This window comes from Macadamia integrifolia, chromosome 7 (assembly GCF_013358625.1).
Source record: "Macadamia integrifolia cultivar HAES 741 chromosome 7, SCU_Mint_v3, whole genome shotgun sequence".
NCBI classification, from domain to species: domain Eukaryota; kingdom Viridiplantae; phylum Streptophyta; class Magnoliopsida; order Proteales; family Proteaceae; genus Macadamia; species Macadamia integrifolia.
The window spans coordinates 13918768-13944764 of NC_056563.1; the positions used below are offsets into that span (position 1 = coordinate 13918768).

Consider the following 25997-nt stretch of genomic DNA (forward strand, 5'->3'; position numbering starts at 1 on the left):
GAAATAATTGCCTCTTAATTTATATGGTATTGAGGGGATATCTGTTTATTGGGAGAGGGTTCTGTGAGCAAGCAGGGTACATACACCACCTCGCATTTGTTTTTGTATGAGGCCAAAGTTCTGTCCGAGAGCTGGCCTCCACAGATACGGGGTGTGCAATGACTGTCGTGCCTCTCCTGTGGGCGCCCTTGTGTTTGGGTGCAGGGGTTTCTCATAATACATGTGATGAGACAGTGTATACCTTGGGCTCAGAGATCCTTTTCTTCAATCTCATTTTCCTTCGGCAAGCTACTCATCCTTGCAATTCCTGGATTGAGAACGCCGCTGTAAATTCTTGCACATAGTGCTTTTTTATAATGGTTCTCGGTCTGCTAATTGTTCTCTCTGGTCATAGTTCTGACTTTAATCTTCAACTCTCCTCTGCGGATGGTAAGCTGAACCAATATCTTGCCATAACTCGTATCTATGCCACCCTCGTAGATACCCCTCTTTCCTCTCAGTATGAGACATTTCTGTTCATCAAGCATTTGATGTGGATTGTAGAGTACCAGAATTCTTCTTGTAATCCACAACATCCAAGTCATGGAGATGATGAGAGTCAATGGATTTGGGGGGAGGTTGTGTTCTCTTATACTTATCAGCATGAAGAATGGCAATGAGAATAGTATGCCAAAGTATAGGTATCCATACCACTCTAAAGAATACTGTTTCTATGCATGATTTCTGGCCCCTGGTTGATTGGATTCTTTATTATTATTATTATTATTATTATTTTTCTTTCAGAATCTCTACATGCATGAGGGATTTGCCAATTTAGATCAAGTTCTTCAGTTCATCAGTTCATCAGTTTGAAATTCACTGACCAAACGAACAAGGAGTCGTGCCTTCCGATTTCTGATGAAGAGGTTTATGTTGTAGTCTTTGACATGAAACCTCTTTGAGTCTCTTAAGGCCTGATGGTTTATTCCCTGTTTTCTTCCAATCTTATTGGAGTATTGTGGGGGCATGATGTTTTGTCTAGCCATGAAGCACGTTTTTTGATACTAGGTCTTTCCGAATGATGGTTAACCTCACCCATATCCTCTTAATTTCAAAAGTTAACGACGTTGACCAATTAACTTGTGCAACGTGATCTATAGGACTTTTGTAGAACTGTTATCTGAGGCCGAAGAAATGTTTTGATCCGATTGTGCTGCCATGACAGAATGTTTTTGTTGAAGGAACAACACAACAACACACTACTTAAATAAAGACTTAATTTTTACATGTCTCTTCTTATTACTCATCAATGATTATTTTTGGTCTGCGTCTAGCCTTTTTAGCTCCATTCATCGGCATCAGGTCACTCCTTCGTACTGGGGCATCCAAATACCTCCTTTGGACATACTCAAACCATTGTAATCGATATTCTTTGAGTTTCTCTTGAATTGAGGCAATTCCTAAATCGGTTATAACCAGATCATTTCTTATTCTATCTCTCAAGGTTTTCCCACACATCCATCTCAACATCTTCATCTTAGCCACATTCAACTTATCTATGTTATGTTTTTTGACTGCCCAATATTCTGCACCATATATCATAGCTGGTCTTATGATTGTCCTGTAGAATTTTCCCTTAAGTTTTAGAGGAATCCATCGATCACATAACACTCCAGACGCCTCTTTTAATTTTCTCTATCTTACTTTAAATCTGTGGGAAATATCATCATCGGTTTTACTTTCCTTGTTTAAGGTAGAGCCCAGATATTTGAAATAGTTACTTTGTAGGATCTCTCCTTGAATATCGCTGGTTAAATCATCCATGATAAGTGTATAGGTAGGGACTCAATACAGATCATTGATATAACCCGATAGTAATTGGGAACTTAGCACCATGGCCTCTCATTAATCTCACACTAGTCACCACATCTCCATACATGTATTTAATTATATCCACGTATTTACTTGACACCCATTTTTTCTCTAAAACTTGTCGAATTAAATCTCTGAGGAACCTGTCATAGGCATTTTTTAGGTCGACGAAGACCATATGAAGATCCCTTTTGTAGGTTCTGGATTTTTCCATAAGCCTTCTAAGAAGGTAAATCGTTTCTGTAGTGGATCTCCCATGTATAAAAACCGAATTGGTTCCCTGATATATTGGTTTCTCTTCTTATTCAAACCTCTATTACCTTCTCCCATAGTTTCATAATATGGCTCATAAGTTTTATGCCTCTATAGTTATTGCAACTCTAAATATTACCTTTATTTTTGTAGATTGGGACAATAACACTTCTCTTTCACTCATCTGACATTTTTTTCGTGTTCATGATCTTGTTAAATAGCTTGGTTAACCAAACAACTCCACATGGACCCAAGCTCTTCCATATTTCAATTGGAACCTCATCCAAATCTAGAGCCTTCCCTACCTTCATCTTCATTAGGGTTTCAATAACCTCTTGCGAGTCCTATCTTGCGAGTCCTATCTTGCGTACATATCTATGATTCCTGTTGTCAATATCAGGAAATATTTTGATTGCTCATGAACTTTTCCATCATATAAAGTACACAAAATGAAGACATGATTATCTTGCAGCTTTAAAGTTTGATATGAGGAAACTTATGATTGGGTGAGGTGGAGCTTTCTGTCAGCCATTTTGAGTAAACTGGGGATGTTTGATAAATGGATGAATCTCATCTCTCAATGTCTCAGCACAATTTCTTCTTGCTGAAAATCTTCTAAGGGTCTTGGTCAGGGCGATCCTCTCTCTCCAACCTCTTTATCCTCCCTATCCTATGTACACAATATCGTACATCCCTTATTCACTCCTATGTAAATGATTGCTTCATTTTTCTTCAAGCCATGCATGGCACCGTTAGAAGCTTGAGAGAAGCCCTTGCTTCGCATTGTGGCGCGTCAGAGTAAGCTGTGAACATGGTTTGAGGAATTAAATCAAATCCCTCTGAATCGGACGAATCGGCCTTGACCGATACCAATTTCTGGAGAAGCCTAGTAAAGTTATCTAGATCATTGTGTAAATCTATTTTCTAGGCTGAATCGTCTGATCCAATCCAATTCTCTGTTTAACATATATAAATCCATCTGTATACTGTTTACTTACAGGATAAGTGAATCACATTTATTCATCCCATACCGGCCACTGTCATATTAATTATTATCATATTGGTTAAAATAGATCCGTGACAATCCTTTACTTTAGCTTGTTTTGAAAACAATGGCAGTTGAAAAGTCAAAAACAAAAAACCATGTGATGGATCATATTGATGGAACTATGGGTGTCAATTCCAGGTCCACACTGACACCGATAGACTTAATCAAGCTCGATACGTTTATGATCCGATCTAGACCAGCCCGATAAATAAACATGTCGGGCTTAAGCCCACAAGCTTAACACGTTTATAAATAGGTAGTACACGGTGCAGCCACCTACTCTGATCGGCCCGACACATTTACAAACCCAATTTGAACCGACTCCTTTAAGCCTGACCTAACCTGACCTCTTTAATACAACTTGCATTTTTATTTTTTTTTAATACTGTTTGTATTTAGTGCTAAGGCTATGTGATATGTATAGCTAAGATGGTGGTTATTATTATCTAAAAACATTCATCTTTTTCAGACATAGTTTAATTGATTTGAACTTTCTAAACTTGTGTTGTGTGAGCATAATTTAATTGATTTGAGTTCCATGGGTTAAAGATCAACTACGTTAGTAACATAGATGCTATGCCCATCTTTGCCTTAATCCATTTTAACTATGGGATATTTTTTTGTTATGTTCATCTTTGTCTCATTTTAATGGTATTCTTCTTCAAGCACATTTAAAAGACCAATTTTAAAGAGGGCCTGTTTAAAACCTGTTTAAAATTAAATAGGTTTATAACCCAATTAAGACCCATTTATGGCAGTCCGATTAGAGCCCGAGACTGATTGGCCCGATTATTAAACATATCATGGCCATCCTAACTAAGCCTGTTGAGCTAAATTCATGGTGCAACCCTAGATAATGGTCGAGCCCGATTATGCTCTATCGAGACCGGCCCGGCTTGACCGCTTGACACCCCTAGATAAAACCACATAATTTAACTACTTTGTATGAAAATAACTCTATTTCTTTTTTATGAAAATTTTTTCTTTACCTTTTTATTTTTTATTTTTATGGAACAAGAAAAGTATCATTAAGAACACAAGATTTAATGCACATCGTTATATGAGAGGTCGTAAGGAAGAGAGGTTCTCTTTGTGAGAACATGAGAACCAAAAAGTTGTGTTATGGAAATTTAATTACATCATCATCAATTATTTTGAGATGGAAAATTAAGTTTTAATAAAAAAATCTGAATATAAAAAAAAAAAAGAAGAAGGAATTTCTCTATAGCCCATCTGCACATCCTATGGTTAGTCAAAAAATGTTGTAGATCAGTAAAATGGGTCTAGATATCCCTCTGTCCATCCCACCTTTTGTTCATGCTTCACTCACATGAGCGCCTTCGAAGATATGCTTCATTGGTGCTTCCTATCATCAGATAATCAGATTTAAATAAAACCAACATTATTTTCATTAATTATATAATAAATCCAAGCAGAAGCAGTATTGATCTGATCACTGACTCCCACACATAAAATTATTGGTCGATGGGGTGAGAAAAGGGGTTGATGGGGAAGAGGGAGTCTCATGGATTGAGTTCACCTTGGTTGGTGTATCGAGAGTGCTTGCTTTATCTGTCCATTGTTTCATTGAGTGAAGAATCACAAGAGAATTAGACCTATCTTGTTTGAATAGCACATTGTTCATATGGTTCCATATATAATAGTAAGTGATAATAAAATATATAAAAAACTCTGGTAAAATGTCATGAAGAACATATTGTAGAAGGTACATGAAAAAAAATGGTAATGAAGCTTCAGAGAAGGCTTCGGGTCTCAGACCTTATGGGCACGGAACCCAAATTCTTTTTGGTGAATTCATAATAAATAAAAACATGAGCAATAAATTCTTACTTGTGATGACACAATCTTTTACTTGTATTGATGTTCTTCCATTTCCTTGGGATATCATTGGTAGGAACCCCTCCGTGAGTCAATCTCTAGAAAAAAAAATCTTAAATTTTGCGTAAAGTTTGAGTTTCTGTAGAAACCGCTACTAGTGAGAGTAAAGAGGTTAACAAACACACCTGTTTGATAATCTAGATAAGTTAGTAGCTAAATTAGCGAATAAGTTTTAGCAACCAACATGGTTGTGAAAATCCTTGTTTTAGAGGGCTTATAGTACCAATCATCTTATTGTAAAAAAATTGACTTTCAACATACTGAAAAAAAATTCTACCCCTGCCAAAGTCAATTTTCTTCTTCCCAATTTATTTCCCTTTTCTTTTGTTGGTAACAAGGGTTTGCCATGGTCATGCTCACTACCTTTTCCACTACTTCATTTTTAGATGCCAATGCCACATGGTGCTCAAATTTAGTATACATATTGTCCACGCAAAACATATATTTGTTGTTAAAGTTTAAGAAAAATTTGACACATTCAGGACCTATTAGTTTTTGACATGAAAAATGTTTGACCAATTTTTTTTCAAATCTGAAGAAAATAGATTTAATAAGAATCATTAAAAAAATATAGATAAAAATTTCTATTCATGATGGACCATATATTTGAGATTAATCATTAAATTCACTATCTAACTTGAAAAAAATACAATGTATTAATAAAAGTCTTCTGTACCGGAATGGTGGAAGCTTTTCTCCTTCCTTTATTTGTTCAACATCTCCAATAAGTGAGATTAGATGGGCAGTCCTTTCGCTTTAGTCCTGAGGTCAAATGGTGAGGATCATACATGCTGAGTAAATAATTGATGGGACCCGAGATATGACATGCACTATCCATGTGTCGATCAATTTATAGTAAATTGTACTATGTGACTTTTAATAATGATAACAAAGCAATATTATTAATTAACGGAATATAAATGGCACATCTATAGGTGCCTTTAGAATATGTAACCTTTCTATGATTGCGCCTCATTTATTCTCCAAAGTTTTTTAAATTATGGAGAAAAAATAGTTTTTAAAATTATTTAAAAATTAAGGTTATATTTGGTAACCAAGATAAGAAGAGAAGAAAAGAAAAAAGTACAAAGATTTCCTTAAATTAGGAATTTTTCTTTGCACTTCATATATCCTCACCGAGAGAAGATTCTTCTTGGGAATTATGAAATTTTTTTTTACTTTCCCAAAAATTTTCTTGCAAAAAATATAAAAAAACATGAGAAAATATGAAAACATAATAAGACAAAAATGAATGATTACACAATGATTTCCTATGTGTCTATCTCTCTCCTAAAATTCAAAATTTTAAAATTTTTTTTTCTTTTCTTTTTTACTTCTCTTGGTAACCAAACATACATACTCTTTTTATTTTCTCATCATTTCTTTTATTTTCTTCTCTTTTCTAGATTCTTTTTTCTTTTCTTTTCTTCTCTTGGCTATCAAATATAACCTACGTATTTTGAATTATTTTTAAGAGTTGTCATTATGTTGCACATCTTTTAAGTAACATATGAAATAACAAGTTTTACTCTCAATGAAAAGAAAAAATGTGCTATGTTAACAAGGTAAAAAATCATACTTTAACTGGAGCTCCTTCCATCATGCCAGCTGGAAACCAGTAAACACCACACACATACATGATCAAAACCTAGCATGAACCATCGAAACTGAATCGATATGAGCTTATGGGATCATATTTTAAACTGGAGCTTTGTGAGATTGAAATCAAACTTGACCGCACTGAAATCGATAAGACACCAAATTGAAACGAAAATAACCTCATAAGAAATCATACCAGCCCAAAATGGGTGTAGACTAATTAAATCATGTTTTGATTTTATTCATTCCCACAACGAAACCGATGAAACTAAACCAAAACTGATCTAAACTAACCAATTGACACCTCTACCAGCAACCATAACGCATTTAACTTGAATCCATGGAAGGTACTATTAAAACTGAAACATTACCATAATGCATTTAACTGCAATGAAAGCCCACACTTCAAACTTATGTGTGGTTGAAAGGGATGATGTAGAAACCTTATTATTTTATTTTTATTTTCATGAAAAAAAAAACCCCATACAAGGTGGACTGTATGATTGAGTAAGTTTATTAAATTTGACTGATGACTTATTCATGTAATCACTGTCTAACTGTTAGGTTGCCAAATTGTCAATCCACATGGCTAAACAAACAATATATGACTAAAACCTTTTCTAACTGTAAGTTGTTCTTGAGATCTTTTCCTAAATTATAAAGGATTAAAAGTAAATTTTCCATGAATACATAATTTATCGAAATAAAATACTTAAGTTCATATTATATTGATTATAAAATGATACAAACATGCAATGCATATTATTAGAATTGGGTGTCAATCCAGGAGCTAAACTAAGTGCAATCGTTCCGAGTCAATTCAAATCGTGATCGAGTTCGAATGAATGGAAACTGATCCATACCCGATTCTAAGTTTTAAACCCTTGTTTAGTGTTGTTGGCTTTACGACTTAGAAGGATCAAAACAATTATATAACTTGATAACGAGACATGGAATTAGTTGTTTTGGGTAAGGACCACTTTACCTAATAGGAAAGGTCACAATATGATCTGTATCAATTCTTCATTATTATCTATTTATTTATTTATTTTCTTAACTTCCCCCAAAATTTTAAAATACAAGGGTTTATCCTCATCTAAGCTGAGCTATAAAGGCATGCGAAGGTGCTTATTCAATTCAATCCCAATAATTGAATGGGATAGGCCTTAACTTGGGAAGGAAAAATGTCAAAACATACTAGAGAAAGAAACATGGTTTAAAATATAGGTATCAAGGATATTAATATTGGTTACAGTCGATATTGATACAGATTGATCTGGATCAACCTATTGAACAGTTTTGTCTCAACTTTTGTTTTATTTTCTTATTTTTTTACAGAATTTGGCAATTTATTAATATCAACCTCTTTGGCCGATCTGATACTGATTCTTTAAACCATGGATATGAGTTGTTTATGATTACCAGTTGGCTCTGGTTTACACTTTTGAGGGACAAGTCAAACTAAGTAGGAGTTGTTAATTAATTATAGAGCTTGTTTATATTATTTTTTCAGTAACATGATTTGGTTGAAGGACCTGGGTCACTTGGTGTCACTCGAGCACACTTAAATTCATATAAAGATTCTAATTAATCTCAATGATTTGAGATCCTCCCACGTTCTAATAACATTTCCCAACAAAAAAAATTACCTTTTTATATTTTTAATCCCATAATTTACGTGTTCTTGATGTTCCATACATTCAGATACGACTGTGAGTAACCTGATAGGAGGAAAGTGGTTTAACATAAAGATAATTCGGTTTGGACATATGTAGACACGAAAAGATTATGCACCTCCCGCCTAATGCCTCTCTGCAGCCTCTCATTGACTTGCATACTGGTACAACGGCCAAACAAGCGGGGTATAGTTCCTTCACCATATAAACTTTTAAGCATCATCGGTGTTGGCACCTTTTGCCCATTAGAATATTCAGATATGATACAATTCATAAATGATTATCATAACTATAATTGTAGAAATCAGAAAGATTATTTAAAGAGAATATTTAAACCTCTTCAGATTTTATAAAAAAAACCTCTATAGGTGTATAAAATATGTAATATATATATATATATATATTGTTATTGCCTTATTTCTAAAAATTCTTTAAGTCAAGGATAAAAATAAGTTTTAAAATATTTTAAAAATATACTTACTATTATATGTTATTTAAAAGAAGTTTCGTTTTTCACACACTTTTCATGTACACTTGCAAAATGACAGAACTCTCATTGGAAGAAAATGCTTAATAGTAGAAAGTTACATATTGAAATAAAATAAAAATAAAGACAAAAAAATAAGGTTACAAATAATTCGACATCTTAAAGGGTGTCAATAAGTCCTCTTTTTCATTTAGTGTGACATAATATTATTCTTCAAAGTTATCACTTTACATGTACTAATCTTAATTTCGAATAATGGTTCCTACATGATTATGGTAGCAATTTCCTTCATGCCTCCTCCACATGGACAAATCGGTATTATGACTGTTGGATAGAGGTATCCTGGTATGAATTAGTCACATATCAAATGTCAAAGTCTAATTCAATCATTTACAATTATACATAGTGCAAGATTTTCAAAGCTCTGTTTAGTCACTTGGCAAATTTTGTTAGTACCAGCGATGGAGGAAAATAATTTGACATGCTGTCACCTATAAGTAGATCAAACACCCTATGTTTTTTGCCATGTGAAAAGGTGATCAAAAAAATTTTCATCAAATTTCAGATAGAGATACACTGTATTCTTTTAGGTGTGGGTGCCCAACATTTTTTTTTTTTTTTTTTTTTTTTTTGAGATAGGTTGGGAAGGGAAGTAGATAACATCCAAGAGGCTCGAACTCAAGACCTCTTGGTGAGCATGAGTTTTTGCCAACCACAATCACTAACTACACTAGACAATTGTTGTTTCGATACCCGACATTGATACCAAATGTGGAGTATAAATCCATATGGAGGGCAAAATGGTGTTTTCCTTTTTCTCTAAAAAAAAAATGAGGGCAGAACCATTCACTATGGTCTATATCAAGTATCGACCAATATCAGTATCGATTGAGACCGATATCGTGACTTAACACCCCCCTCCCCCCCAATCTTTTCCCTACAAAATAAACTTTCAAGATTCCACCAAAAAAGGGACTCAATTCTAATTACCAAAACCTGGTTAACTAGAATTGAGTCTCTTTTTATTGGAACACTGAAACCTAATATTTTGAAATCAAAACCAAATCGAACTGAACCAACCAATGACAGGCTGGTTTTGTAGTATGGTCACCTTTCAGATCTATTATTCTGATTTCTATATTCTTTTGGATAGTTTTTATATCTACCATTCTACGCAAGAAGCAGAAGGCCAACAGCCTTCAAGTGCTACTATGACCAATCAAGCGTTTCTTTTGTTGTAAGAAAGGACACGGTTGTGTGGCTCATTGGCATGGGTAGTGTCATCAGTCAGAGTGTCCCCATCACAAGGTGTTAGGTTTTAAGTCAAACCCATTATCAGTTAAACAAGCAAAAGCTGTCCTCTTTAGATCACCTGTTAAGGATCAGGTTTGGTAGCTTCTGGCATGTAGTACCACCAGATCCAACCTGATTAAACTGGAGAAAAAGAAGTGAAAGAAAGAGAGAGAAAACTTAAAAGCTTAAGCATTTCAGACTATCTGAGGACATGAAAATGGATTTCTGCTCCAAGTAAGGAAGTCTTCTTCTGTACTCAATAAAAAAACCCAACCAATTATCAAATATGGTGGCCTTCCTTCCAACCCATATATTAAAAAATGATATTTTTTCTCTGAGAAAATGAATAAAGATTTTAATTTTACATAGAATGATTCTGCTTCAATGGCTCAATGCATTTGAAAGTTGAATACTTCAAACAGCTTAACGTCCACAATTAATTAACCTATGTTATAAATCATTACAGTCAATGGCCCAGTGAAAAGGCAAAGCAAAGGAAGAGTCTTTCTACAAAGTAAGAAGAACCAACCCTCTCAAATATATACTATATAAATTTGATTTTTCACTCCTCGAGACGATGCAGATTCCTATGGCTTCTTCCTCATTGATTATGGAGAGAAGTTTAATCACGCTTCCCGCAGCCCGATTGAACTCTCTGTCTGCTTTTCTTATTTAATGCTATCATTGATGGCTTCCAATGGGTGGGTTTTCATTTAACCTGTTTTGGTAATTTCTAGGCTCTCCCAGTTGAGATCCGGCTCATTTGTTTGAATCTCGAAATGGGTTCTCTGGTTCAGCTTCTGGGTTATGTGTTTTTGGTGATTTTCATCTTTCAGAACTCCAGAACTGTAGTTTCTCAGAATTCAGTCGGAGGTGGAACTGTTCAAGGTACTATTTTGATTAATGGAAGCGCGGACATTGGAAGGACGGATGAAGATTTCATTTGTGCCACATTGGATTGGTGGCCTCCTGAAAAATGTGACTATGGAACTTGTAGCTGGGGCCTTGCTTCTATGCTCAATCTGGTAAGTGGTTTCTCTTCGGTTGGTTTTGATTCATGATTCCCTCTACTGTTCTTTCTGGGTTTCATTTCAAATCTCTCTCTCTCTCTCTCTCTCTCTCCTCTGTGACTACGTTAGATTCACTCTTTTATGCAATTTCATGTATGAAGAATGAGAATGATAAGATGGAAATTTGTTTGGGTTATAAAAGTTGATGTGGTTTATGTGTTTGTTTTGCTTTTCTTTTTGGGTGTATCTCATTGGATATGCAAATTCTGTAGCTGCTATGGTGTTTTCTCATCATCCTGCATAATGATCTCTATCCCTTCTTTGTATCTTGAAAATTCCTTCTCCAAAGATGTAAAAATGGAATCATGCTCTAATGTCTTTAGATGCTATAGAGTTTGGAGAAAATGATTTGGTAGTACTCTGTCTCTGCAGAAGCTTCTCTTCCATTCTCTCTGTTTCTTGTTTTAATTATTTGATCTCAAATGTATTCAATCTGATTTCCCTCCCTTGTCTGGTGCAAAAATATTGTTCAGTTTCTTTGTATTGGTATAATAATTTCCTGCTTCTGCTGATGCTTCCCAGTGATCTTTTGTTTGGGTAATACTCTACTTTCGAGTACATGTAGGTTCTGATTACATTAGCTTAAAGTAATGCAACAATGGATTCATACCCCTTTCTGAAATTCATATGTTCATTCTTTTCAGGATCTTAACAACAAAATTTTGTTAAATGCTGTCAAAGGTACTGAGAGTTCTGATGGTGTTCAAACAGCCTCTTACTCATAACTGGATTCATTAGTTTGTGATCTCATCTTATATTACTGTCAAAGATATAATTCGTTACTCGGAATAATTTGCAGCTTTCAAGCCCTTGAAACTTAGATTGGGGGGAACATTGCAAGATAAGGTCATATATGAGACAGGACATCCACAGCAACCATGTCATCCATTTGTAAAAAACAACTCTGAGATGTTTAGCTTCTCTGAAGGCTGTCTACCAATGTCTAGATGGGATGAGCTTAACACTTTCTTCAAAAAGGCTGGGTAACACAAATTTCTCGTTAGTTTTATTTTACTATTTTTAATAATGATATGAACTGGGCTGAAGCATTTGTTGATACATTTCCTAGTTTATTTTCTTCCTCACTCTGTTCATTTTATTCAGGGCTGTGGTTATCTTTGGGTTAAATGCACTCAGTGGAAGGACTCTGGCATCTGATGGTTCTGCAGTAGGAGCTTGGAATTCCACAAATGCTGAATCCCTTATACGCTATACTGTCAAAAAGAAATATTCAATTCATGGTTGGGAGCTTGGTAAGAATTAATTTTCTGTTAGGCCAAAGGTTTAACTATAATGATGCTTGATTTTGAAGTTAGAAGAAGCGGGGGTTCTGCCTCATGGAGAGGCAGGTGTTGCAGATCCAGATTCTACAGATAACAAAGATCATCTGGACCTGCTAAATGTACAGACACGTTTAATGTCAGCCTTTGGACTGATGGTGGCCCCTTCATCTCTTGCCTGAAATAGAGTGGTGAAGTCTAGTTGGAGCACCCGGGAACCTTATCACTGTTTGCTGCTTTCGAGTTGCCCCTTTCAAAGTCAGAATGTTAGGCATAGGGATTTGACCAAGCAAAAGGCAACAAGCAATGGTCCGAATATATGAAACGGCTAGCTCCTTACATTGATCTTCTGCACTAAGATTAAAATCAGTTTACAAGTTGCTTTTGGATTTGTTGAGGAATTTTCTGTGGAAAGAGCACTCATGGGATCAACAACATAAAAAGGGCCATTACCCAGTTCTGGTCCTCCCTATGTGAGGTCCTGGGAGGGGTGAGTTTGGAGTCGGTCCTAACTGTTTGGCATTTTCGTGCAAAGTGGCCGCCCTCAGGACTCAAAACAAACACTAGAATCTTTCGGCCCTCACCCCGGACAAACTCCTGCTCTGCCCTAGCCACATATATGTCAGAATTTTCTCCTCACCAAGGCCTATTATGTTGGAAATCTATTAAACTCCTCTTTACTTGTCAGGAAATGAATTGAGTGGGAATGGAGTTGGAACAAGTGTTGCAGCCGATCAGTATGCATCTGATGTGATCTCTCTAAGAAACATAGTCCATGATATCTACAGGGGTTTTAAAGTAAAGCCATTAGTCATAACGCCGGGGGGATTCTTTGATGCAAACTGGTTCAAAGAACTGGTAGATAAAACACCCAGATCACTGGATGTTGTCACACATCACATATATAATCTTGGCCCAGGTATCACTCATAATGTAGATAAATTTCACTTAATATCCATGCCTTAAAACTTATGTGTGACCTTTGAACATTTCCTTTTCTGGGATTCAGGCGTCGATAACCATCTGATGGACAAGATCCTCAATCCATCCTATCTTGATGGTGAGGCACAGACATTTAGTAGCCTCCAGAGCTTGCTTAAAAATGCTGGAACTTCAGCAACTGCTTGGGTTGGTGAAGCAGGAGGAGCATATAACAGTGGCCATAACCTTGTCACTAATACATTTGTGTTTAGTTTCTGGTAAATTACTAATGAATTACTATGAAAATTTTCTACTTTTGGATATTTCTTCCAGAATTGACTTGTTTCCCGCCACCAAAATAGGTACTTGTATCAGCTAGCCATGGCATCAACTTATGATACTAAAACATACTGCAGACAAATATTGATTGGTGGAAACTATGGGTTACTCAACACAACCACCTTTGTTCCAAATCCTGATTACTACAGGTTATTTTCAAACATCGAAATTCTTGTCTTTGTAATTGTTGGTGGTCAGAGTTACAATTTTCAACTGAATTCAAGTTAAAAAAAAAAAAAATGTCTTCGATGCTTTTATAAAACTGTAGATTTCACAAGACTGGATACTTCAACCATAAAAGACTTTCCTATATTAAGTTTGGTGTCTCCTGTTTAATGAGTTCTGCATAACCATGCATATAACCAATGGATTCATCGATTTCTTACTGTCCTTGTAAAAGAAACAAAAGAAGTTTAAAGAGAAAATGCCCCCATAATGAACCAGCTTATTGATTCCTTTTCTTCTTGGGTGACACTAGCTGATTGATGTTATGCTTTCCCACTGTCAGTGCTCTCCTTTGGCACCGGTTAATGGGTAGAACAGTCCTATCGGTGAACTTCACTGGAACAAAGAACATAAGAGCATATTCACATTGTGCAAAACAATCTGTAAGTTTAACACAGTTATCTAAATGAATCAACTTAATATCCTCTTTCCTGATTTATTGATTACAATTCAATCCAATCTTACAGAAAGGAATCACATTGCTACTGATCAACCTCGACAGTAACACCACAGTTGATGTCAGTGTTGCAACTGAAGATGCTGTACTTGATAGGACTTGGACTTTGAAACATAATGTAATCACAAGGGAGGAGTATCACCTTACTGCTAAGGATGGAAACTTGCAGAGCCAAACAATGCTTCTAAATGGGAAAATATTGACTGTAAATTCTTCTGGGGATATACCTACATTGGCACCTTTAAGTTTAAATTCATCTGGGCCAATAACAGTTGTCCCTCACTCAATTGTTTTTGCTCATATTCCAAATATTGCAGTTCCAGCTTGTAGGTAATTGGACCAAATGGAATCAACTTGGTTCTGTTTGGTGATCTTTATCAAAAAAGAAAAGTGTTTTGATGGGAAATGTTTTGAGAAAATTTGACTTTTGTATTATTGCACATGACAAGGGAGCATTTTATCCCTTTTTTTGGTTATACATGACAAGGAAGCCTATTTAGTAATGGTTGAGTGAGGAAAAAAATAATGCAACCATATGATGAAATATTTCTTTTTTAGGAGATATCATATCCATATATTGGTCACAAACAATTTGGATAAGCTGGGTCTTCACTTTTTTTTTTTTTTTTTTTCTATATTCTTAGAGGGTTATTATTCATTTGAGAAAAGAAAAGATTTCTAGCCAATCATCATCAAACATCAAGATTTATATAAGAGGAACTTTTTATTTTTATTTTTTTAATATGTATTAAAGAGAAAAGGACATAAATACGGAGAAAGACAATTGCTACAACCTTCTTTGGATAGACCAAAAGAAAGGAATAGGTCTCTAAATCAAGCAGGACAAACCCTGCAATGCAATTCATGTAATATAGAAAATAGATACTATGGTAGAGTTAAGACTTAAGAGTTAAGTAACTCAATCACGGGAGCGAAAATAGTACAAGGCCCTTAAGACTTAAGAGTTAAGTAACTCAATCACGGGAGCGAAGATAGTACCAGACCCTTTTAATGAGACGACTCTTCCGTAGAAAATTTCTCATGACTGGATGGGTCAAGTTTCGAAGCCATTATTAGACTCTAAGGCTGTTTTGTGAAAACATCATGTGAATTGGTGCCGGTTTAGCACATTTGTACATCTGGTTCATGTTGGACTAGTAGGTATGGGTGTTGTGTTTTGTTGGACCAGTTCAAACTAGTACTGTTTCAGGACATCTGGTTGGACCATATGAGAGTTCGATTCAGTGAACAAGTAATTGGGATCTTGGTTGCCTTGTTCAGAGCTGGAACAATAGATTTGGTTATTTTGATCTATGGATCCAAGGCAAATACCTTGTTCTTTTTTGGTGAGCTAGTAAATTGGAATATTGGTTGCCCAATTCAGAGTTGGACCAATAGGTTTGACTGTGTCAGTCTATTGAATCAGCCCTAGTCTGATATCAGTTTAGCACATCTGGTTGGACCATAAGTGTCTAAAATCGTTGTCTCGACATTTTGTTATGAACTGACCCCAAATCGATGCTGATTCAGTACATCTGGTTGGACTACAAGTTTCTTGTAACCACTCATTGGTGACATCAGACTAGGCACTTCTTGGTGACACCCAGCGGAGACTAAAGCATTCATAGGTCTAATTCTTTAAAAATACAGTGATGGAACTTAAAATGCAATCCTTGGCAAAAGTCCAAAAATGTGGAAAAAATCATGTCAATTAGATATTCAAATAAATGATTTTATTTTAAGGGTTGTTAGATCTAATAAAATATTTTATTTTAAGGCTCGCAACAATTTTGTTTTCAATTTAGTTAATCCTACTTTGTATGGTAAAATAATTGCTAGTGAGGTGTCTATTCATGAAGGGTGGGTGGGGGATTTGACTCCTCTACTACGTAATAGACACGGTAATTTAGACAATGACTTGAGCGTCCTAACACAAAACCCAACACACCGGGATAAACAAAATACCCCACCCATGAAGGTAGTAGGAATTTGCATCCCACATCAATTTGTTGTGGAAAATGGTTTCATCTAATGAGGGCCACACGAGAGAGAAAAAAAAATATTATGGTGAACAGAAGTCAAGTTTTGGGCGGAAAAAAATCGTCTGTAATTCCGATCTTGTACAATTCTGTGAAATACCACCTTCAAGGGGTGACACGTGTATTGATACCAATGCAATGATCCAGATCTGATTTAAATGTCTTTTCACTGATTTAAAGTCTAGAGTCTAGAGGCTTGGTGGAATGAAAAATGAAAGGAAGAAAAAGTAGTATGGTGAAGAAAAGCCAAGTCTTGGGTCGATCTAGGTCTAGACTTGGTGAATTGGAAAATGAAAATCTGAAATCTTGGGCTAAATGCACAACCTTAAATCTCTTCTTCTATCAAGATCATACTTGCAATTTAGTAATGGGATCATATAGGCTAGTGTTAGCTCTTCTTTGCCTCATTGGCTTAGCCTTCTTCCATGTCTCCCAAGCTCAAAACTCTCCGGAGGATTACCTAAAAGCCCATAACGACGCTCGTGCCGAGGTGGGTGTTGGATCAATGACATGGGACGACACAGTAGCTGCCTATGCTAGAATCTATGCCAATGAGAGAGCCAGAGATTGCAAGCTCGTGCATTCCGGCGGAACCTATGGCGAGAACATTGCTTGGAGTTCCGGTAATATGTCGGCCACAGAAGCTGTCCAGTTGTGGGCCTCTGAGAAGCCTTACTATGATTACAATTCCAATTCTTGTATTGGTGGTCAGCAGTGCCAGCACTATACCCAATTGGTTTGGCACAACTCTGTTGGCCTTGGTTGTGCTAGAGTTCAGTGCAATGCTGGGGGGACCTTCATAACCTGCAACTATAATCCTCCAGGAAACTGTGTAGGCCAACGTCCTTTCCTTATAAGAGAAGCCTCTGCTTGTTTCCATGTAAAACTTTACATGTAAGCTTTTAGAAATCTTGAATTTTATGTCAGTTTCATCAAGGAAATCTCCCTCCCACCATCCTCTCCTACCCCTCCATCCCGTTTCTCCTTTTGCTCTTTTGGGTCGTATTTTTATTGCCTTTAGGTCATAGTTTCCCCATTCTCTCGGCTTCTTGGAGTTGGTTCCTCCTAGGCTTCCCCCAACCCTTTCCCTTATATTCTTCGCTTCTTAGTAATGAATTTATTTATTCATCCAAAAAAAAAAAAAAAAAATGGTTTGAAAATTCGCTTCTCTTTTTAATTTTCTTGAACCACATGGAATCTAACTATGAATTCATCTTAGAATATACTTAAAAAAAAAAAAAAAAAAAACCATGAATTCATCTCATGATACACTTACAAAGAACATCAGAGTTAAGTGGTCCTTTTGTGACTCTTGAGTGAAGTGATTCTCTCTGACCTTTGTTATCCTGTCTTTCTTCATTTGCAATAAAATTCTTTCCACTTTCGTCTCATAATTTGTTTGTGAAATCAAAGTAATTTAGTTCAATCTATCAATTATGGTTGGAACTTTGGTTTCTTTTGTTTAACACTTCAAGAACTTGAAGAGCTTCTCAACCAAATATAGGATGGATAATTGATCAATGCTTTTCTTTATAGTGTGTTCCAGTTTCATCACTCTCTTTTGTATAGATAGACATGAATACCTTACCTAAAATGAAACAAAAGAGAATATATACAAGAAGTCATTTTGATTTTGGAAAATGTAGACATAAATCTGCATCACCACACTTCCACTTATCATGCTCCAAGTTTTAAGAAGAACAGCTTCAGATGAAGGTGTAGCACGAGAAATATACCTAGTAATATTATGATAAACTGAATTCTCTTGCAGGAAGAGATTTTTATCCTTGAAGAGAGGTTTTCAGATAAAATTTTATCTGTGAATTAAGGCTTTACAGAGGAAAGCTAACTACACCTGCTTCTGAAGTAGGGCACACTCCTAATAGGAGCAGCACCTGGACTGCAGCTTTCTTCTTCAAACTTTTAAAGATGGTACCCATAAAATCCTATACAGAACATGCAAACAGAATCTGAATTCTAAGAGATAGATTTGGAGGACTGCGAAAGGAAGCTAAAAAAATAAATGCAGTATTCCCAAGAATCAAGAAGCCATTGTTATTTCAATTGAATTATAAAAATCAAGATGCTACATTGGTTGTATCTTCTTCAATAATTTGCAATCTCCGATGGAGATCTTTGACTGCAATGAGCTGCAACGAGCTGCAACTATGATTTATCATCAGGGAAATCTCCAAACCTTACTTCTTGAAGGACTAAACTCCATTACTTCTTAATCTGCTTGATTTGGAATTGGAACTCTCAGATCTCTTCCCAATTTTTTTTTTTTTCCCCCTCACATAAGCTTAAATCATTTAGAAGATTCCCCAGCAGAGAAGTCCAAGATGAATGCAGTCGAACCCAATACTTGTCCTTTCCTTTGCATCAACACCACTGATGCTCCTCCTAGAATATCCTCTCTCCTTTTCTCTCATCACACTTGATCATTGATTTCACTGTCAAAATTCACCATCATTCTTGTTTATCTTAAATGTGCATTAGTGAGAGTCATATGACTGTATCAATTGAGGGCAAAAATGAAGATACTATAATAGTTGTAACCCAGAAGCAGCAACTTTAACTTTCCATATAGTATTACTTCAAATGTTCTAATGGAAGATTCTTGCCTCTACTATTGCACACGCGAGATTTGGTGCTAACTTGGTTTTCCTCAAACTCTCAAAACCCCATGTTATGAATCAATCACTCAAGGATGCTTTGATTTTCTTTTCGTTTTCAGGTAATACCGATGTGTCATTTTCCTTTTTTCTCTTTCGTTTCCCACACCATTTCTTCGGAGGAAGCAGATTGAATGTCTGTTGACACCCAGTATGGTTCAGCAAACATCACATGCAAGTGCAGACTTAGATGAACTCATGAACATTAGGAACCTTCAAAGTTTCAAAATCTGGAACAGGGCAACAGGATCAACCTCCATTGAATTGGTCAGAATCAGCCAAGATCTTAGATAATGAAAACAATAAGAAGCAAAGATTGTCCCAAATTTTTGGAGTTCTTTTATCCAACCTTATAAGCCAATGATTTTTTCAGAAAAGCCAAATCACTAAGATTGGAGGGGATTGATTTAAAAGGCACACAGGTTTCCATACATGATACATCAGGGTTCTTGATCTTGACAAGAGCAATGGCCTCATAATCTATATACCTCTACTAAGAATTTGATTACAAAGATAAGATGGATTAGCTAAAATACGTTTCAGAGAAGCAACAGTAAGACAAATGGATAGATATACTAAGGAAAATTTACAAAGAAAAAAAAATCTGAATCTTATTTCCCTGTGATACATGAATTGGTGATTCTTACTGTTCAGGGGAAGAAGAAAAAACAGAAAAGAAAAAAAGAGGAGATTATAGACATTTGATTCTTCTGCTTGACTTCAAGCCAGGTTACTAGTGTGTCATTGAGTCTCCTCTCTGGGTTAACTCATCCTGAATAAAAGTGAGGCAGAGCTTCTTTGAGATGAGTTATTCGACAGGAACTTCAACCTCCATCTTTAGTCCAGGATAATCAAGAATCTGAAAAGGATATAAAGCAATAGCAATGAATATAACTTTAAAATAATATGAAACATACCAAAATATAAAGGGAACTTATCTAAATCTGGGGCTAACTTCTACATGTTTGAAAGAAACCATGATTCCCAAGCAGAACAGCACATTAATGTAAAGCTGGAATAATTGGTTCTTTTTTTTTTTTTTTTTTGGGTATGGAACACTTAGATGATGATTTAAGTACTTGACCCATGCCATTCTTGAGATGGTTAGGGAATTAATATTGTGGTGGACCATCCAGATGAAGTTGAGAAAAGAGAAGAATAAATGGTTGGGATCATTAAGATAATTGCAACTTGGTGTATGTGCAATGTGAACATTATGCAAGTCAAATGACAAGCCTCAGCTTCCTTGTTATTCACATGATCACTGAAGGAAATTACAGAAAAAACTTGGGAGGAAAAGAACTCTGTGATGTTATTGAGAGACTCTACATTTGTGGAGTTTGCCAAGTGGTTGGGCTGAATGTTAAGATAAAAAAGAGGAAGTGAGACTGGAGGGGAAGAAGGAATTGGAGAAAAAATTATCACCAAGGGGTAATAAATGTTGGTATTCCTACTTCAATCTTGTGGAGGGGCTCAATAAGCACAACCAATCCAAAGAAAGCTTGGAAGAGAACTAAAAAATATTAGGTGAATACCTTAATGAAATCATCCAACAATAAAGAAGAAGTCCTTCTGTAACCAGCTTCCTCCAATAAATGGCTCACTACTTCCTGAAAAAATATGAACATAACAGAGGGAATAAGACTTCATATAGACTCTACCAACAAATGCAAGCACAGGCCAACTTTAATATTTATGGCTGCATCCTAAACAGGAAATTACTTATCACATGAGGATGTTAATTAAAGTTACAAGTAAATATAACCCATAAGAAAAAGAAACGTACTAATATCCATAAATGTGAAATGAACAGATAACACATATTAACCCTGTGATGAACATATGTGAAAGAGAAATATCCCATCCAACCCCTCAACCCCCTCTATCATAAGGCAATAGATTTTACCAAAGCACATGGAATCAATCACGAGACATTTTTTCCCCTCCAGACAAATTATTCATGTAGGATCTTCTTACTTGGTCGAGTACTATTGAGGTTCTCCAAAGCAGTAACAAAATACAAAAGATTTACTAGATACTGAGAGAATGTAAATGATTTCATGAATTTATCAGTTCTATGACACCAAAACTGAAAACATGTCTTGTTTAAAAGTATTCACTGTCAATATTCGAAGTGGTTCAGATGGTGCACAGTTCAAGAACATATTAACACAGAGCTTCAGCCTGTATCCAGAGTTTTCTCAAAACATTTCAATCAACTAGCAGACATTGATCAATAAAGGGCCACTCTTATGATTGCAGTATTGCATTATTTATGGAACTTCATACTTCATACTGTAAAGAAACATGACCACATTTGCCTTGGTATTTGTCTGCATAATTAGCTCAATGAATTTGATATTTTTCGAGTTTAAAATTCTAGAACTCACCATAAGACAGAAATAGAAGGGTGGTGCATATTGCTACAATGAAAGCTAAAAATCAAATTGATTGTTAATTGGAGAAGGAAAACAAGGATGAGTAACAAAATTACCTCTCTTTGCTCCTCAGACATATACGAACCCGTCAAATCCCGCAAGACCTCTAATATGTCATTGAAAGTCACCTTGCCATTGCCATCTAGATCATATACTTTGAAGATAACTGAAACACATGGAACAATCTTTTTTATATATTGGCTGAAACTCTAAGAACTGAAAAATGAATACATATTATTTTCTTAAAAATCCAACAGCAGAGAGAAGCAAAAACCTACGTTCAATTTTCTGTTTAATGCTTGCTTTAGAACTGAAAGCTGACAAGAAGGCAACAAAGTCCTTGAAATTCAAACTGTCCACCATCTTAAGCAGTCTCTGCAATTATTATTAACAAAATAAGCAGTTAGAAACAAGGGTATCCTCTACAAAGCCATATATTCGAACTGGTTATATGCAAAGGAGAATTGATTAACCCTTAAAATATACAGTACAAAAGATGAAAACCAATTACCTGAGAAAGGGGATCCATGGCGAATTCAGGCACGGATAAGAACTCATCTGCAGAAATGAAACCCTTAGAATTCCGATCGAGCTGACAGAACCTTTCGTATAGCGATACTATTTCTTGCTGAGAGACTGAAATTGGCACACAAAACAGAGAGAAACAATTAAGTTCCCACAAGAACACATCAATTCGTTAAAACCCCAATAAAGATCAGTCCAGAAGAAGGGGAAATTTAAGTGGTTATTACATAAATTGTCGCAGTATTCTTGAACTTCTTCGATATCGTACTGAGTAAGCATCGAATAAGCACCACCCATCCCTTCTATCTCTCAGTGAGCAGAGATTTGAATTTGATTTGCCCCCCTAAATCAAATTAGAGAAAGATTGCAGATGTGTTTTCTGTAAGAAGTGAGCTTTTGGCAACTGCAATAAGAAGAGCTTTGAAAAATAAAGGCAAAGAATTCTGCAAAGGGGTGAGCTGAGACTCATCAAAGGGAAAGCTGGGTAGGATTTAAATAAGCATAAGAGTGCTCAGTGGCGGCTTTGTGATCATCGAAGAACCCGAAGACCAGACTTACAAGAAACTTTGTCCAAAGAAAAAAAGTTAGCATCATTGTTTGGATTTTCAAAGCAAGACCCGCCGACAATGGATTGGTGAGGTAGAGTTAAAGCAAGTCACGGTCATGGACACCGTGCTACTCAAAGTAGCATGTTTTTTATATGGGAGTCTTGACTTTTTTTTTTTTTGGTAAGAGGGTGTCTCTGATTACTACCATCCAATATGTGTGAAACGATCTAAAGATGCTTACACACACCCTGAAGGTATCTCAAGATATATCTTAGCCGTCAGTTAAATTGATACTTGAAACTTTGAATTTGATTTGCATTTTGTATCATGGTTTTAAGTATCATACTGGTCATAGTGGTTGTATCGTATCAATATTCATTGAGATCGATCCTCAATCCTTAATCGATCTGAATCGATTGTCCATACTGTTTCAAAGGTAAATATATATATATATATATATTAAAAGAAAAGCTAAGGACAAAATCGATCGATACTCATTGACCCAATTTGATTCGGATCAATATCGACAGATATCGATACTTTCCCCTAAATCCATGTTTGTATCTGTTTAAGAGGTATTTATATTTGATTAGAGGGTATTCAGATCATACTCATATAGTCGGGAACATAATCTATCTTATTCGAATAGATATTCAACTAATAATAAAAAATTAAGTAGCTAATGATCTCGAGGGTTCTTGAGAAAGAGACTACTAAGAGACAGATTGAGAGTGAATCGTATCTGTCGAAAGAGGAAGATCCAGGTTACATTAGTCGAGGATGTAAACAGATAGTCGGAACTTTGGATTCAACAATCCATATCTCATCTGTATTCAATCCATTTTACATCTTTAATTGAAAAAGGTTTGCATTTTTCCTGGGTTTAATAAAAAAAGTCAAAATTAAATTGGTCTAATTGTAACTCAATTCCTAAAATGTTTCTTGGATTTATTTATTTGAACCATGGTTTTCCTAACAGTTGTGGAGGAAATTACAATGAAGATTCAATCAGATGGTCAAGAATAAAAATGTACTCCAAGGAAGAACTTTTCATGTTTCCATCCTATAATGACTATGGAACCAGTATAGTGTTGACCAAGCCTCTTACTATTGAATTGAAATTAGAACTATTCTAATATGTACCAAGAAGGAAGGAGAGTGGTGCTTGCTTCCTTGCTTGTTTGGTTTCTCTTTGGTAATGTGTATTTTAAAGAAAATAATACAGATGTCATCTCAATGATAAGTGTTGACCATTATTTTATTGGGTATTGACCTTATAATATTTGTCTCACATGGCTTTCTTAATCAATAAGGTTATGATTTATTTGAAAGATTCTAAGCAAACCTTTCTTAAATCTAGTGGGAGATTACAAAATTCTCACTGGTTCTAAAAAGTTTTTCTTAGATTTTGTTTTGGTTTGGTTTTTTTTTTTTTTTTTTTTTTTAATTCAAAGAGGAGTCTTGCCTCCTCCTTGTGTCTCTCTTTCTTCTCGCGTGAATGGAAAAACTTTTACTAAATTCTCAACTTATCTTTGATAAACCTATATTTTTTTCTTGGGCATTTCATTCTAAATAATGATAGAAATAGATTTATTTGTAGTAATAGTCAACAATATTATGGGGTTATTTTTTTAAAGGGCAAGTAGTGAGCGCCCTCCCACTGCATGTTCACCTTGTTGGAATTTTTCTGACTAAAAAAAAAAAAAACCCTAGTTGGAATTTTTGTTATATTTAAAATTTGATAACATAAAATAAAATAAAAATAAAATGAAAGGAATAGTTGATTTTTTTTAGTGGAGATAGAAATACATATTATGTAGTTTGAGACACACGCAGCAAAGGTTAAGTACTACATAACGATAGAGGAGTATAGAATCTCCAATCCCATTTCATTTATGAAATAGAATTAGGCAAGATAAGATATTCAAACAGAATCAAAAGCTAAGCTGAAGATCGATCCAGCAATGGAGTAGAGAATAAGGGTGTCAATTTGAAACCAAAACTAAATACCGAATCCAAAATCAAATCAAATTAACCGAATCAAATTAATTTGATTCCATATTGATTCTAATTTAGATATTGTAATTCGGTTCAGCTCGATTCTGGTTTCAGCTTAGGAACTGTAGGTTCCAATCAAAACCAAACCGAACCACCTATTAAAGATAGAAAAAGACAAAAATCAATTAAATGCTCCAATGCAATAGTAAATAGTAAATACCAAAAGTCAAGAGTTGAGAATTGCTAAGCAATCAATTACCCCACAATGGCACTAACCCACTTCTCTATTTTTTATTTTTTATTTTTTTGGTTAAAACCCACTAACTTCTCTCCGTCTCTCTCTCCTCTCATCTTTGACCGTTTCAAACGTTACTCCTAAACCGATTTCCCAAACCCAAATTGAACCAAATTATAGAACCGATTTTGAACCAAATCCAAACCAAAACCAAGCAGGTTCAGATTGAGTATCTAATTGCAAAACCGATTCGATTCTTGGTTCGGTTTTGATTCACACCATCGCTCATATGAACCAAGCCGAAAAATCAAAACCGAACCCATTGACAAGCTTAATTGGAGGGGGAAGAGTGGGGGCTGAAGTATGATAGTTCAACTACCCAAAATAGGTGAATGTTTCTTAAACAAACTGTTCTGATAAGCTATCAAAATGGCCCTAACATGTAGCACTTGGCAAATTAGATGGGTCCAAATATGTGATTCCATGTCAACTTTCAGCCTAAATGAAAATTTTCAAGTGATAAAACTAAATTAGGGACTAAAAATAAACATCTTTATGGCTACCTGAAATATATATTACCCTATGGGCCAAGTAGATGGTTTAAAGATGTTTTCTTGAGCTTACTTTTGAGTAAAGACTTCCAAACCTCTACAATTACTTTGTACTCGCACTTGAATATAGAGATATCAAAGGGATGATGAGGGCTCTTACTTTTTTTAAATTTATTGTTAGTTACCTAAATATCTTTCCTCCTTATTGATAGAAACTTGACAATTACGGATCAAGGAAATTGAACTAACCGGACTATGATTTAATTTGAACTTAATCTGCAAAATATGAACAACATAACTATTTTTAGGGCTTTTTTCATAATAGATATTCATCTAAGGCTAATATTTTGTAATATATAATACATTTAAGGATAATCTCGTTATAACCAAAGTTGGAGAAAAAGGAATTGTAATCTTATTTTTTGCACTTTTAGTTCAACACACTTTTCCTTCAATTGTTATTTTCATTGTGTACGAAAAAACACATTTACGACAATGAGAGTTCTTAAGAATGACATTTTTTTAAATTATTTTTTTACCCCCAGTGAAAGAAAAAAAGAAGGAACGAAGCAGAGGGAAATCAAACGAAGA

The 25997-nt window shown here is 35.3% G+C and overlaps 3 protein-coding genes across 4 annotated transcripts; 2 read left to right on the top strand and 1 right to left on the bottom strand.

Moving 5' to 3' along the window:
- Positions 1-10337: 10337 nt before the first annotated feature.
- On the top strand, positions 10338-14803 carry LOC122083645 (heparanase-like protein 3). Of its 2 annotated transcripts, XM_042651514.1 has the most exons (10): positions 10338-10619; positions 10843-11130; positions 11820-11856; positions 11975-12158; positions 12280-12428; positions 13144-13374; positions 13465-13654; positions 13739-13864; positions 14224-14323; positions 14408-14803. In XM_042651514.1, exons 2-10 carry the CDS (start codon positions 10885-10887, stop codon positions 14729-14731), a joined length of 1587 nt encoding a protein of 528 aa, XP_042507448.1. In that variant the 5' UTR covers positions 10338-10619; positions 10843-10884; the 3' UTR covers positions 14732-14803. The 2 variants fall into 2 exon arrangements, with proteins under 2 accessions (XP_042507448.1, XP_042507447.1); XM_042651513.1 differs by lacking the exon at positions 10338-10619 and having other exon boundaries at positions 10630-11130.
- A 1853-nt stretch (positions 14804-16656) lies between these two features.
- LOC122083443 (pathogenesis-related leaf protein 6-like) lies at positions 16657-17827 on the top strand. The gene has a single exon (XM_042651255.1). It carries the CDS (start codon positions 16669-16671, stop codon positions 17332-17334), a length of 666 nt encoding a protein of 221 aa, XP_042507189.1. The 5' UTR covers positions 16657-16668; the 3' UTR covers positions 17335-17827.
- A 1739-nt stretch (positions 17828-19566) lies between these two features.
- Positions 19567-22725, bottom strand: LOC122083444 (calcineurin subunit B-like). The gene is made up of 6 exons (XM_042651256.1): positions 22302-22725; positions 22061-22185; positions 21828-21924; positions 21606-21715; positions 20647-20721; positions 19567-19970 (listed from the first exon to the last, which is right to left on the bottom strand). Exons 1-6 carry the CDS (start codon positions 22369-22371, stop codon positions 19920-19922), a joined length of 528 nt encoding a protein of 175 aa, XP_042507190.1. The 5' UTR covers positions 22372-22725; the 3' UTR covers positions 19567-19919.
- Positions 22726-25997: the final 3272 nt, after the last annotated feature.

Bases quoted from the DNA above. Each gene is read 5' to 3' on its own strand.
- LOC122083645 (XM_042651514.1), top strand. From the start codon at position 10,885: ATGGGTTCTCTGGTTCAGCTTCTGGGTTATGTGTTTTTGGTGATTTTC. The intron at 12,429-13,143 runs GTAAGAATTAAT...TTTACTTGTCAG, and splicing joins AATTCATGGTTGGGAGCTTG to GAAATGAATTGAGTGGGAAT. The intron at 14,324-14,407 runs GTAAGTTTAACA...CCAATCTTACAG, and splicing joins CACATTGTGCAAAACAATCT to AAAGGAATCACATTGCTACT.
- LOC122083443 (XM_042651255.1), top strand. From the start codon at position 16,669: ATGGTGAAGAAAAGCCAAGTCTTGGGTCGATCTAGGTCTAGACTTGGT.
- LOC122083444 (XM_042651256.1), bottom strand. From the start codon at position 22,371: ATGGGTGGTGCTTATTCGATGCTTACTCAGTACGATATCGAAGAAGTT. The intron at 22,186-22,301 runs GTAATAACCACT...TGCCAATTTCAG, and splicing joins AGAATACTGCGACAATTTAT to TCTCTCAGCAAGAAATAGTA. The intron at 21,925-22,060 runs GTAATTGGTTTT...TAATAATTGCAG, and splicing joins CCATGGATCCCCTTTCTCAG to AGACTGCTTAAGATGGTGGA.